At 39.9% G+C, this 12,627-nt stretch overlaps 1 protein-coding gene across 1 annotated transcript in view; it reads left to right on the forward strand.

The window, feature by feature from the left end:
- LOC104947096 (semaphorin-7A) overlaps nt 1-12,287 on the forward strand; it is a 24,213-nt gene extending 11,926 nt beyond the window's left edge. Inside the window, exons 3-8 of the mRNA XM_010773055.1 lie at nt 430-492; nt 3,407-3,502; nt 4,286-4,391; nt 9,202-9,309; nt 10,290-10,429; nt 12,219-12,287. Coding sequence (XP_010771357.1) covers nt 430-492; nt 3,407-3,502; nt 4,286-4,391; nt 9,202-9,309; nt 10,290-10,429; nt 12,219-12,287 — 582 coding nt within the window. The remainder of the gene's footprint in view (nt 1-429; nt 493-3,406; nt 3,503-4,285; nt 4,392-9,201; nt 9,310-10,289; nt 10,430-12,218) is intronic.
- The last annotated feature ends 340 nt before the right edge of the window (nt 12,288-12,627 follow it).

Consider the following 12,627-nt stretch of genomic DNA (forward strand, 5'->3'; position numbering starts at 1 on the left):
TCTAAGTGGTTAACCAATCACAACAGAGCCGGCCAGCTAACCAATCAGAGCAGACTGGGCTCTGGTTTCAGACAGAGGGTGAAAAGAGTAGTTTTGAGAAAAATAAAGAGCTTTTTGAACATTAAAGCATGGAGACATTTCCCAGTAGAGACACTACATACTGATATACACCTGAACATCAGCAGGAGAGGACTCTTTAAAGTAGAGACACTACATACTGATATTAACCTGAAAAGGAGCATATGTAAAGCACAGGAGGTCAGGTTGATGGCAAATGAATGTATATAACAGAGCTTTTATCGATCTACGACAGCAGATCTTTACCGTGAACATTGCGTTGTAGCAGTTGCAGTAAGGTCGCAGTTTTCTTGCTGATACAAGGCAGTGTGAAAGAACTTGGCACTAACTAAACATCCCTTCCTCCCACAGATCCCAGCGGCATCTGACCAGACTGCAATTGATACCTGCAAGGCAAAGGCTGCACCACTCGAGGTAGCAACTCATCCTCACAGTCAGCACCTCCATCACCCCTGCAAAGCACTCTCCCCCTCCTCATCATCATCTTCATCATCCCCATCATCATCATCATCATCTGCACTCGCACATCAGTGAGGTTTGATTTCCCAAGTTTAATTCAGCTATTAAGATTCTATTTTTTTTTGCGAGGATATATAATAAAAGCAAATAATTCCAACAAGCAGATGCAATAAAGACAAATGTATAAATAATGTTAATTTATACAGACGGGATCACATTGCACAGGAGACAGCTTCACCTCAAAACAAACAAACAGATGAGTGAGCTGTTAATAATTGCAGTGCATAATTTAAAGAGGTTCCATAGAGAGACTGAGCAAATATCCAGAGACTTATACAATATTCAACCTGAAATATATCTAATAGCGTGGGGAAGCTACTCCTAATGCGAAATGCTCCGAGGGTTAGTAATAACCTCAAGAGGCCTTGGTGCAATGCTGACTGATTTGCTGCTTGTAATAAGACACAAAGAAATGCCTGGCAAGAAAAGCAGATGTCTTAGTATTTAAAGATTCTTGAAGACCAAGATAATTTTCAATAATTAATAATCTCCACACTCATTTTCATGATTGCAATTACAACACGATCAAGTTCCATTTATTCTCAAGGCAAACATTCTGCATTCGCTCAATAGATACAAAGATAATTCATGTTCCAGTCCCTACTTAGCCTAATGTATTACTTTCGATGGGATACATCTGATATGATTACATTCTCTGTCATTATTTTAAAGCTCAAAGGAAAATTACTCTTTCAGCGTTTTCATAGCCAAGAGGGTCGTGCACCTGCAAGGGATTGGTGCCTAATATATACATACATATACATACATATACATACATACATACATACATACATACATATACATACATACATACATACATACATACATACATACATACATACATACATACATACATACATACATACATACATACATACATGTCAATTGGTTCCATGATGGTCACAGTCAACACGCAGTATCATTGATTGCCCATCGGCCAAAAAAACAAGTAGACAACTTATTTGTTTGTTTACTTATCTGTTGTCTATTCATCTGTTTTTGTTTTTTTCTTACATTTTTCAATAACAAATGTATTTCTTTAAGAAAAAAATATAGAAAATAAATGTATATTCATGTTAGTAATTTGGTTTTTGGGAGAAGGGGTGGGATTAAATAAGTGTTCTTCCCACCCCTTTTCTGATGTGTAATTAAGTAGATCATTTGTTTAAATACAATTAAGAATCAGTCATATTTTTGTATATCAATTTGACACCGAATAATTTTGTATTGCATAATAATTATCATGTTACATTTTTGTATTATTGTTTTACACATTCAAAATAAATCTAATCAAATCAAACATTATATACTCCCAAACATACACACAAAATCCTTATCTTTGTGTCAACTGGAAATAGTTATACATTCATATATTTGTCTGTGAAACCCTGGATTAGGTTAGAAGTATGTTTAGGTCCATTCCAACATGTTTAAGGTTAGAGAAAGATTTAGGGTTTACGAGCGTGCACACCAACCCCAACTCAGTTTCCTTACTTGCTGCCCCGCTCTGTGAAGCTGCGTCCTGCACCAGTGCTGCACGTCGGACATACATCAGGACGAAATAATTAAATATGCATGTTTTTCCTCGGGACACTTGGCTGATATTCCAATGAACATGTTTGTTGTCAGTGCTGAGAGACATTTACCAAGCAGTAGAGTAAAACTACAAAACATGAAAAATTAATACATTTTGGGGCCAGCTTTGAAAGTTCATATTAGGCATTAGTCCAAGTGAGGTAAGTCTGCAACAGCTTAATCGTCCGCATAACACGGATCCTTATCGTGCTTTTTATAGGTTATTGTGCATGTAAATGGTCTGCGAAGGCTAAAATCCCAAAGTTCACAGTATGCGCAGTTTGAAAAAAATAAAGAGCTTTTTGAACATTAAACATGTTCGATAACAAATGATAGCACTTAAGTCCTACATGTGTGCATTGGACAAGTACGAACCTTTTGTAAACATGCCCAAACTCTAAAGTCTTTTTACAAAAGAACAGAAAGAAAAAAGTCTAAATTACACAGCTCACCCACTCGCCTACACATCCACCTACACACACATCCACCTACACACACTTACACACCCACCTACACACACACCTACACATCCACCTACACACACATCCACCTACACACACTTACACACCCACCTACACACACACCTACACATCCACCTACACACTTACACAAGCTCTGGCCCTGCTTTTTGGACCTCAAGATTTCCTTCCTCCATCTTGTTTACTTATCCACGATTTTATCAGAATTTATGCGGCAAGAGTTTTTTTTTTTTTTGTTAAAAGACAAGTTACAACAAACATGGCTCAACATGAGAGCCCATGCACATTTGAATTCAGCCCTTAAGGTTTTATTTAATATTCATTTCCGTCCTCCATCCAGTAATACCGTAGAGAAAGCAGCCCGTTTCTTTCCGATAATGAAGAAGTGATGCATATGGAGTGTAGCAGTGCTGTACTGCAGGGCTAAGCCTCCTGTGTGCTGTCTGCCAAAATTGTTCAGAGCATGGATCACCTCCAATGTTCCTTAAATCTCTCCCTCTCTGAGCAATCCGCTTTCGCTCTCGTAATCTGTTTTGTGTTGCAGTCGGTCTTTGATCCACTATGCCTCTATTCCACCTTCCTCTCTTGTTGTTTGTTTTACCAGTCTTGTTTTCTCTCGCCACTTGTCTCCAATCACTCTTCCACACGTTCTCTTTTCCCCCGTCACAATCTGTTTAATCGCCTCCCTTTTCACTCTTGGTTTTGCCTCATGTTCTGCCTTTGTCCCTCTCGTTTGCTGCCTCTTTCTCTCACAGCTGGAGTGTGATAATTTCATCACCGTCATTCAGAAAGTAAACGACACAATGATTATATGTGGAACAAATGCTGGGAGCCCCAGGTGCTGGATGCTGGTAAGTGTTTCTCTCAGACAAATTATTTTGAAAGGGGTACAGTATGTTATTTTGCATATATTACACTTTGTATTGGTTGCTGCTTCGACGGCGGCTCCTTCAAGAGAGTCTCAAGATCGATTGTAATTAGCATTCACTCATTTGCTCCTTTACTTCTTCGGCTGGTTAGATGAAGGCCGGGAGTTTCTTATTGCCTAGGAGGATGTTTTCTCTTTTGAAAATGGAAGTGTCTGGTCATGGTATTGCAAAGTGTAAAATATAGACTCAGACGACTCTATGTATCTCAAGAAGTGCAAGACTTAGGGGTGGGAATCACCAGGCTCCCCACGATACGATACTATCGCAATACTTAAGCCACGATACGATAGTATTGCGATTCTACGATATGCTAAGTATTGCGATACGATATATTGCGATATTGCAAATCACATGGGTCATATCCATGTCCGTCTTCCCTTCCTGGTTAAAAAATGTATTTGCAATATGAATAGTTTATGTAAATAACACAATTTGTGTTATTAGAACCTGAAAAGGAGATGGAATTGTTTTTGTGACTTCCATTGCAATGTCTTAACGTAACTTCCTGTTTTATATACCACCATCTTTCGGAGGGATATGCTACACTTTATATTAAAAAAAAAAATGTATATAATAAAATATTGATACTTGGCATCCGTGTATCGATACAATATCGCCACGCAAAGTAGCGCGATACTATTCTGTATGGATTATTTCCCCCATCCCACTTCCTCCAGGCAGAAACAGCTCTTCCCTCTCCGACAGGTCAATGAGACGGTGCTGACCGACGTCCAGGGGAACGGGCAGATCGCGTCGGCCTCTGACATCTCACCGCCCTACCCTTCCCAGAAGTCCATCAGCTTTCCTGCAGGTAACAAACTCAGAAAGGAAAATACGGCTCTGCTCGCTGGAGTCAAGTTAGAAAATGAACGTGATGGAGGCAGCAACAAACGATGTCTAAAGACCCATATGAGTGTTATCTGATTGGACGCCATAAAAAGCCACATTTTACCTTAAAAATGTAAAACGGCATTAGATTAAAAACAGAATTTGGCTTGTTTATATTCGGACCAACTGTAATTGGATACCAAAACTGTGTGGGGCTCAGTTTCTGTAAGGAAAGCCTCTGTGGTTAAATACATTCAAAGTGTTAAAAGATACAAGTTAGAAGTAATGAATTCTTCAGTCATTTCTCCTCAGTGTCTCAGTTAGTAAGTCTCACCTTTTCTCATCCAAGAAAGGTGTCACTTTCTTAAATATCTTATTTTGCATCGAAGCTGCGTTTATATTAACTTTGCCCAATTGAGTGTGGAGCAACCGAGTGAGACGTGAGAGTCCCAGCCTCCCTGGAGCAACCTGACTTCTTATTATCTCTCTATTCATAACATGGAAATTAATAGGTTGCTCTTATCTAAAGGAACCCACAGAACGCTATTTTAACGAGCCCATCCTCTACAAGATGGGTGTGTTAACAAACCATGTATTACCGGCCTAAAGCATATTTATGTTACCTTAAACAAGATTTAATTTGATGCTATTACTGAAAATAATGCTTCATGCTGATTGGTCAATTTCTATGTTGTGTTTTAAGTGTATATTGTTGGAGCTAGTATTAATAAAGCGTGTATAACGTGTTTAAATACACTTCATCACACAAGGAAAGGTTTAAACTCAGGTCAAGGATGTATAAGTTACAAACCCTTTATATGTCTGAGCAGCCTTTCAATCAATATGACAACGAATGGAGCCACAGTTAAACGAAGGTTATCGAGTAAGTGATTAAATTGACTTCACGATTGAATCGAGATCCTTCGTTTATCACTGTGTGAGCCCTTTTCTACCAACAATTCACCTCCATGGAAACAGAAAGTACTGTATTAACAACCTTTGGGAAAATAAGATAGGATAAGATGACACACACACACACACACACGCACGCACGCACGCACGCACGCACGCACACACACACACACACACACACACACACACANTTAAACGAAGGTTATCGAGTAAGTGATTAAATTGACTTCACGATTGAATCGAGATCCTTCGTTTATCACTGTGTGAGCCTTTTCTACCAACAATTCACCTCCATGGAAACAGAAAGTACTGTATTAACAACCTTTGGGAAAATAAGATAGGATAAGATGACACACACACACACACACACACACATTACAAATACACACATGCATATGAACTAGATACGGTCTGAATACAGATATGCATGAACGCATGCATTTACTGAGAGATGCAGAACGAAGAGGCTGCAGGTTGCCAGGCGTCAGGGAGCAGCTTGGGGTTAGGGCACCTCAGCAGTGTACAGGTGAACCGGCACCTCTCCAAATACCAGTCCACATACCGTATGTTTGGTCCATTTGGGACTTGATCCAGCGACCCTTCACTTCCCAAGCCAAGTCCCTGCGGACTGAGCGACTGCCACCAAAATACAACTTTTAAGAGAACTGGACAAAGCAAGTCTAAACCTTAACTGTAAATGCATACATTTGATTGTATTAAACCCAAATGCCTCTCAAAGGGTTTTACAATCTTTACAGAAAACCAACCTCTAGCCATCGACCCTTGATTTAGATATAAAACAAAACCATCCCCCGGATTATCAACCCCAGTTTAAAAAGCTCTTAGATCAGGGGGGTCCAAACCTTTTTCACCGAGAGCCACATACAGAGAAATATACGAAGGGCTGAGCCCCTCACTAGAGGTATATCGCCTCATAAGTTCAGTTATAAGTTATTTTTGTGAGCAGGGGCGCCGCCAGTGATTTTGGGCTCCATGAAAATATATCACATTGGTTACATTTTTTTCTTAATGTTCTAAAATAGTTTGGGCCCCTGTCAGTCACGGGCCCTTAGAATCGTCCTAACTTTTCACCCCCTTACGGCGCCCCTGCTTGTGAGTGTTGGCAGAAGCCTCAGATTGATTATAATAAGGAGAAATATGAAGGGTTTATTTCTAGCTGGTTATGTAAATAAGTCATTGGGCTTTTTTATTATCAACTAAGATTTGTTAGAAAATGTTTCCAACTTTAATTGACTGAATTTATTTGAAAAGTGGTCGTATTAACACATGAATACTACTGAGTAATATATGTTTACATTTGTAGTTAAGAAGTACAATATAAGACAAGCACACGTTTCATTTGTGGGTCATATTTCATTATACTTTTTTAATTTGCTGAGTGCCACCGTCGTTTGGACACCCCTGTCTTATGGGGGTTATCCCCTATCTTTATTCAAGAGCGTGGTATTTAAATTTGAGAGCCTACTTTATTGATTTATTTCCCTCACACTCAAATAGTGCCTGCTTGCGCTTAGATTTGCTCTGCTTCTGCTCAAACTGTACGCTTGCACTCAGATATATTGCTGCTTACAGATTTCCTCCTCGCACTCAGGCTGTTTCTGTGCGCTCGTGAAATGTCTGCTCTCAGATTTCTTCTTAGAGGAAAAGAGAAAAGGGGAAACCTTAAAAAGAGTAATGAATTAATTCCTGTGCAACAGAAAAATATCGTACATGTTATTCATCAAAGTCCAACACCACCGGGGGATCACACCTCGCCGAGTGAAAAACATGCGACAGTCAGCCATCTGCTGTGGTGCCTTCACATGGAAACATTCACATTAAACATTGAGCTCTTATATAACTCACTGCACAAATAGATTTAGACACAAGATTTACAGAACCCTGGACGATAAAGAGCAAAGAATGATGGTAGGGTTGTTAAAAAGATGAACATGTTATCAGAATGTTCTTTAAAGTCCTAGTGGTTTTGATCAAGGTTAGGAGAGTCTTTTGATTGATTTGAATGTGTAGGATACATATCTTATACATATTTGTATTTTGATATTCGGGATTGTGGGAAACGGTATTTCGATCTCTCTGTCTGTACACACAAGCTGAAAGATTGACAATAAAGTTGACTTTGACTTAAAATGGTACGTGCCATACTGCGTATATGTACGATATACTGTATGCCCTACACGTTTAGATTACTTCCCAAACATTTGGCCACATTTAGATATCCACAAACTACTGTCTGTTTCGGTCCTTTACAAGAGTTTCATTATGTTCATTAGCACATGAAATTTCTCCATATTCATGTGTTGGGACATATTGGTTTGTTCCCAACACAACAAATTGATACTCAATTTCATCATAAAGGAAACATATTTTTTCCCAGTTTTTATTCTTACATGCATCACATTGACGTTTGTAATCATAGTCCATCTTGCCAATTTGTTTTTTTCCCTTAAATTCATCAAGTAGTTTTGTTTGGATTCACAATATTTACCAGTTTTATTGTATGGGAGCAGGGCCGTTTCTTCCTATAAGGGCCTTGGGGGGCCCCCGCAGCAACTAGGGCCCCCCCAAGCTGAAAGTTCAGGTTCAGCCTCAAAATATTTGGGGAGAATTAAAATTAGCAGCCAAGCCCCCTGCTGTGTTCGGTGAAGCATTCTATGCTTACAAATCAAATGTAGGATATACACGCAACTAAACTGCAATGATAGCAAAGCTGTGGCTTGTGTTTTTGGGGATCAATAAAGTCCAAATCATCATTGGGCTGTCACCCAATGAGTGACGTCTGAGGAAAATGAAAAATGTAAATTATACATTGTTGAGAAAATGCTGACTCTCTTGCATTTATTGACGTAGAGGAGCCTTATTGTTTACCTTTTTAATATCATTTTTTGTAAGTTTCAATTGCTTGGTTTTCGTGAAATTAGCCTGTTTTCCTCTTAAAGTGTAACAGATTGATGCATCTCCACAGATCATCTTAAAGGCTTTGCAGAAAGTATCTTGCATAGGGCCCCCAAAAAGCTAGAAACGGCCCTGTATAGGAGCATTATGTTCAGGTTTGAAGTGATATACTTCCAGGTTGTGTTTTTGTTCAAATGAAAGATCTTCGAGGAAATATATTATGCTTTACAAATCCAGCTAAATTGGATTAAATAAAAAAGACAATTGTAATGGGTGGAAATAATCTGGTTTACGAGGTTCGCAAATACACCTTTGTTTGCTTGCACCTCTCCACAGGGAACTTGTGATTATATGAACGTGTGTGTTATCCAGCTGTGCAGAATCTCATTAACTAAATAGAGATGTTAGGAGTTAAAAGCATCCTTTCCATTAATCAAAGCTTGTTATTAGCGACGGACAATTTGTTTATCTGTTAACTAATGCAGATGGACTGTTTGTGGAGACATTCAGGAATTAGTGAGAGGTTAGTATGCGCTGAAGGAGGCTCTTCAAAATCGATTTCCGAAGCAACGATCCGATCAGCGTCTGGAGTTGCGAAGCGTTCTAACAACGATAAGTCCTAATGAAGATGTCGCTGCTACCGTTTCAAATGCTCATTTCTATGGAGACCGAGCTCTAAGTGGGGTTTGAAGAATGGCGCTCGTCAGCTTTTCTGCCTTGATGTCTTTTTTACTCTCCTTCTTGATTCCCTCCCCCCCTGTTTTGTTAATTCTGTCTAAGTCCTCCCCTCCCCCCCTTTGTCTGTCTTCACTCTCTGTTTAATGTTATCTCCCTGTATCCTTCTCTCCTCCAGCTTCACTCAACCCCCCTCCTGTGTCACTTCAATCTCTCATCCTCTCCCTCTGAACTGTGTACCCTTTTCTTTTTTCAAACCGACACTTTCTTCTTCCTCTCTCCTCTCTCAGATGGGAGTCTGTATTCGGCTATTTCATCTGTGGCAGGTCACCCCGGCTCCATTCGACGTACGTTTGGCTCCCAGAAGCTCCTGAAGACGGAGAACATTTGGCTGCTGAGTGAGTAGGAGGAGGAGGAGGAGAGTCACGCACACAACATGTAGACTAATGAATATGGAGAAGGTGTATGCCAAGCTGATTTAGCTTTTATTCATTTCTGGAGGATATCAAAAAATCAATTCTTACTAGTAAGAATGCAAATTCTTGATATCAAAAATGCAATTCTTACTTGTAATAATGTTTATTTCTGATATCAAAAAATGAATTTTAACTAGTTAGAATGCAAATTCTTGATATCAGGAATTCAATTGTTACTAGTTATGATTCCATTTTTATTTACAACTAGTAACAATTGAATTTCTGATATTAAAAAAAGGATTTTGAACTAGTTCAAATTGAATTTCTGATATCAACAATTGGCATTTCGAGTAGAGAAATTGAATTATCGATATCATAAATTGGTATTTTTGTACTAGTTCAAATATAATTGTAACTAGTAACAATTGAATTACTGATAATCAGAAATTGGCATTTGAACTAGTTCATATTCCAACTCCCATTGAAATGAATGAGAAAAATGATGCAAATATCACTAGTTAAAATCGCATTGCTGATATCAGAAATACACATTACAACTAGTTACAATTGAATTTCTGATATCAAGAATTTTACTTCTAACTAGTTAAAATTATATTTTTGATATCAGAAATAAACATTCAAACTAGTAAGAATAGATTTGTTGATATCCTCCAGAAAAGAATAAAAGCTGAATCGGCTTGCCGTAAAGGTGGGTGTAGATATCCCACTTTAATTCCCAGGGGAAAAACACCATGCAGGATTATTTACTGTTATTTTTCCAGGTCATGTTGTTCACAGCAGTTTAATGTGAACCAGAAACAAGTCCACTGAGAGAAGCCATTTTGGCGCAAAAAGGTTATGCAATCATGCGGAAAAAAAGATTGCTAGACTCAGGGAGATCTCAAGATAAAGTGGAGCAGAGTGCAGATATCTTAATGGGCAATTTGAAATCTCATCTCCAGATCCACAGTTTGCGGGGGCAGCGGTTATCCCGTCCACAATGAAGTACAAGGAGGAGATCTACTTCTTCTTCAGTGAGCTCAACAAGACAGCCCGAGTGGACGAGGAGCCGTACAGGGCCCGCATTGGACGCATCTGCACGGTAAAAATCACAATTTTTTTTTACATTTGTAGGGAAATAACTAGTTGAATAATCAAGTAAAATGATCCTCACATTATAAAAGAAATACAATACCTGTTAGTTAGCAGATGTGATGGGTAGTCCGTGTCTTTCTTAGCAAAAAATGAAGTCACTTTTCTTCTGTGTGTTGTAATCTTTTCATGTTTCCAACTGGCTAGCTAATGGCCCCGTTATGACAGCCATCCAATTGTGATACTTCCATTCGTAGACTCCCATGCAGGACACTTTGTAAACTATTTACTTATTTGTGGGAATGAGTTTTCCTAGGGTATAGAGTTTCCTTTAAATTGCACACTTGTTTGCGCTCACTGGGTATACAACCAACGCTGTAAGCTAGCTTGCAAGCTAGCAGAGTTATAGTTTGAGGTACCAAATCAATACAGGCTAAATAAAGACAAGACACATTCAACACTCAACATTTTGAGCAACATGAGTGAAGAAACAGGACTGCACTTTGCCAGCCTTAGGGTTATGATTCAACCCAGTCTCACGGCATTTCGTGTTATACAGTAGTCACAAAATTATTGATTCGTGTTCACCAACACGATTTTCCCCGTTTTTCGTGTCACGCAGAACGATTTTAAAAGCAATGTATTTCTATTGGTAGTATGTTTCGTGCCTGCACCACGTCTTTTTGTCCGGTCGGGTCCTGGAAGATCGGAAGCTGTGTGGTTCATAAAAAACATTTTCTTACGCAATATCTTACCCTAACTGTTGAGATTTGATGGGATATATGTCCTCACTTGTATGTGTTACTGTACTGTTCCATGTGGTGTGCAATGTTGTGCTTGTGCCACAGTGAGGCGCAAGGACTTGTCCTTGCGCCTCACTGTGGCACAAGCACAACATTGCACACCACATGGAACAGTACAGTAACACATACAAGTGAGGACATATATCCCATCAAATCTCAACANTCCCTCATAACTAATGAGAGGCTCTTGTCGTCCAACAGTTGAATCATCTCGGCATACGCGTCGGCATTTTTCTTGTCGTCTGCCGCTCTTTCCGCTTCAGTCCTCGGTTCTCCCAGGACCGTGTGTTTTAGTCCAATTAAATGGAAATGTCCCAACATTTTGGTCTCCCAAATCTCATATTTGGTCTCATCTCCGTCGAACGCCAGTCGAGGCAACCTGCTTGTTCCTCGTTGATCCATGATGCTAGCTTGCTCTCCTTGCTAGCTTAGCAACCCGTTAGCACGCTGTTTGTTGCGACTACTACACGGTGGAAACCGACAAACTTTTCTTCCGAACGACTCCTGGGCCCATAACCTGTTAAGTTGCGCTTAGTTCTGCAGCTTAACGTTGCATTCGGAGAAAAACACGGAGATGTAATCCATTTAGCCAAGCCTGGCATATTTTATTATAAGGGCTGCACGCATCACTCTCACGGTGACAGCCTCCACTGGAATGAACTGGTTCCACACACACGTGGCAATCAAGAGCTGTGATTAGCCTATAGGAGGCAGGCATGCATCCTATACCCCTTGTCCTTGCGCCTCACTGTGGCACAAGCACAACATTGCACACCACATGGAACAGTACAGTAACACATACAAGTGAGGACATATATCCCATCAAATCTCAACACCCCCACTTGTTCTCAGGTTGTTATAATCTTAAACAAGAAAAACAAAACCATCAGAAAAAAAAAATACAGAATGAATGTGAACCCCTGTGTCTTGTTACACATTTCAAACTCCAAAAATAATTGCACCAAACCTCTTCAGTTTCAATTCTACGTGTTGCAGGCTTTCTCCGCATTACTACGCACAGGCCCAAAACTCACTGTGATCAACCTGGCTTACCACAAAGCTTAAGTCTGGTCTGGACAAGTGGTTAGGTATATAAGGCTTCCTACAGCCTCGTGCTGTACATCGCTGAATAATTCATTTTAATGCATCCTGCAGTATATTACTAGTTTCACGACAGAGAGGAAGCGCCGGGGGGGGACGCGTGGGCAAGAAACACCAGGGCGGGAGGTGGGGGGGTATGGTTGAGGGGAGAACAGGGCAAGACTCGAGAGGTCTGCCTGGAGGGGGGGTGAAAAAGAACCGCACACAACAGATGTGAAGGGATTACACAAGATCAGAGTCGAGTGAGCGTCAAATACGCTGTTTTCACGTCCATCTTGTGTAGGAGCAGGTCCTCCTGCGCTGC

This window comes from Notothenia coriiceps, unplaced genomic scaffold (assembly GCF_000735185.1).
Source record: "Notothenia coriiceps isolate Sejong01 unplaced genomic scaffold, NC01 NC01_scaffold00011854, whole genome shotgun sequence".
In the NCBI taxonomy this organism is placed as follows: domain Eukaryota; kingdom Metazoa; phylum Chordata; class Actinopteri; order Perciformes; family Nototheniidae; genus Notothenia; species Notothenia coriiceps.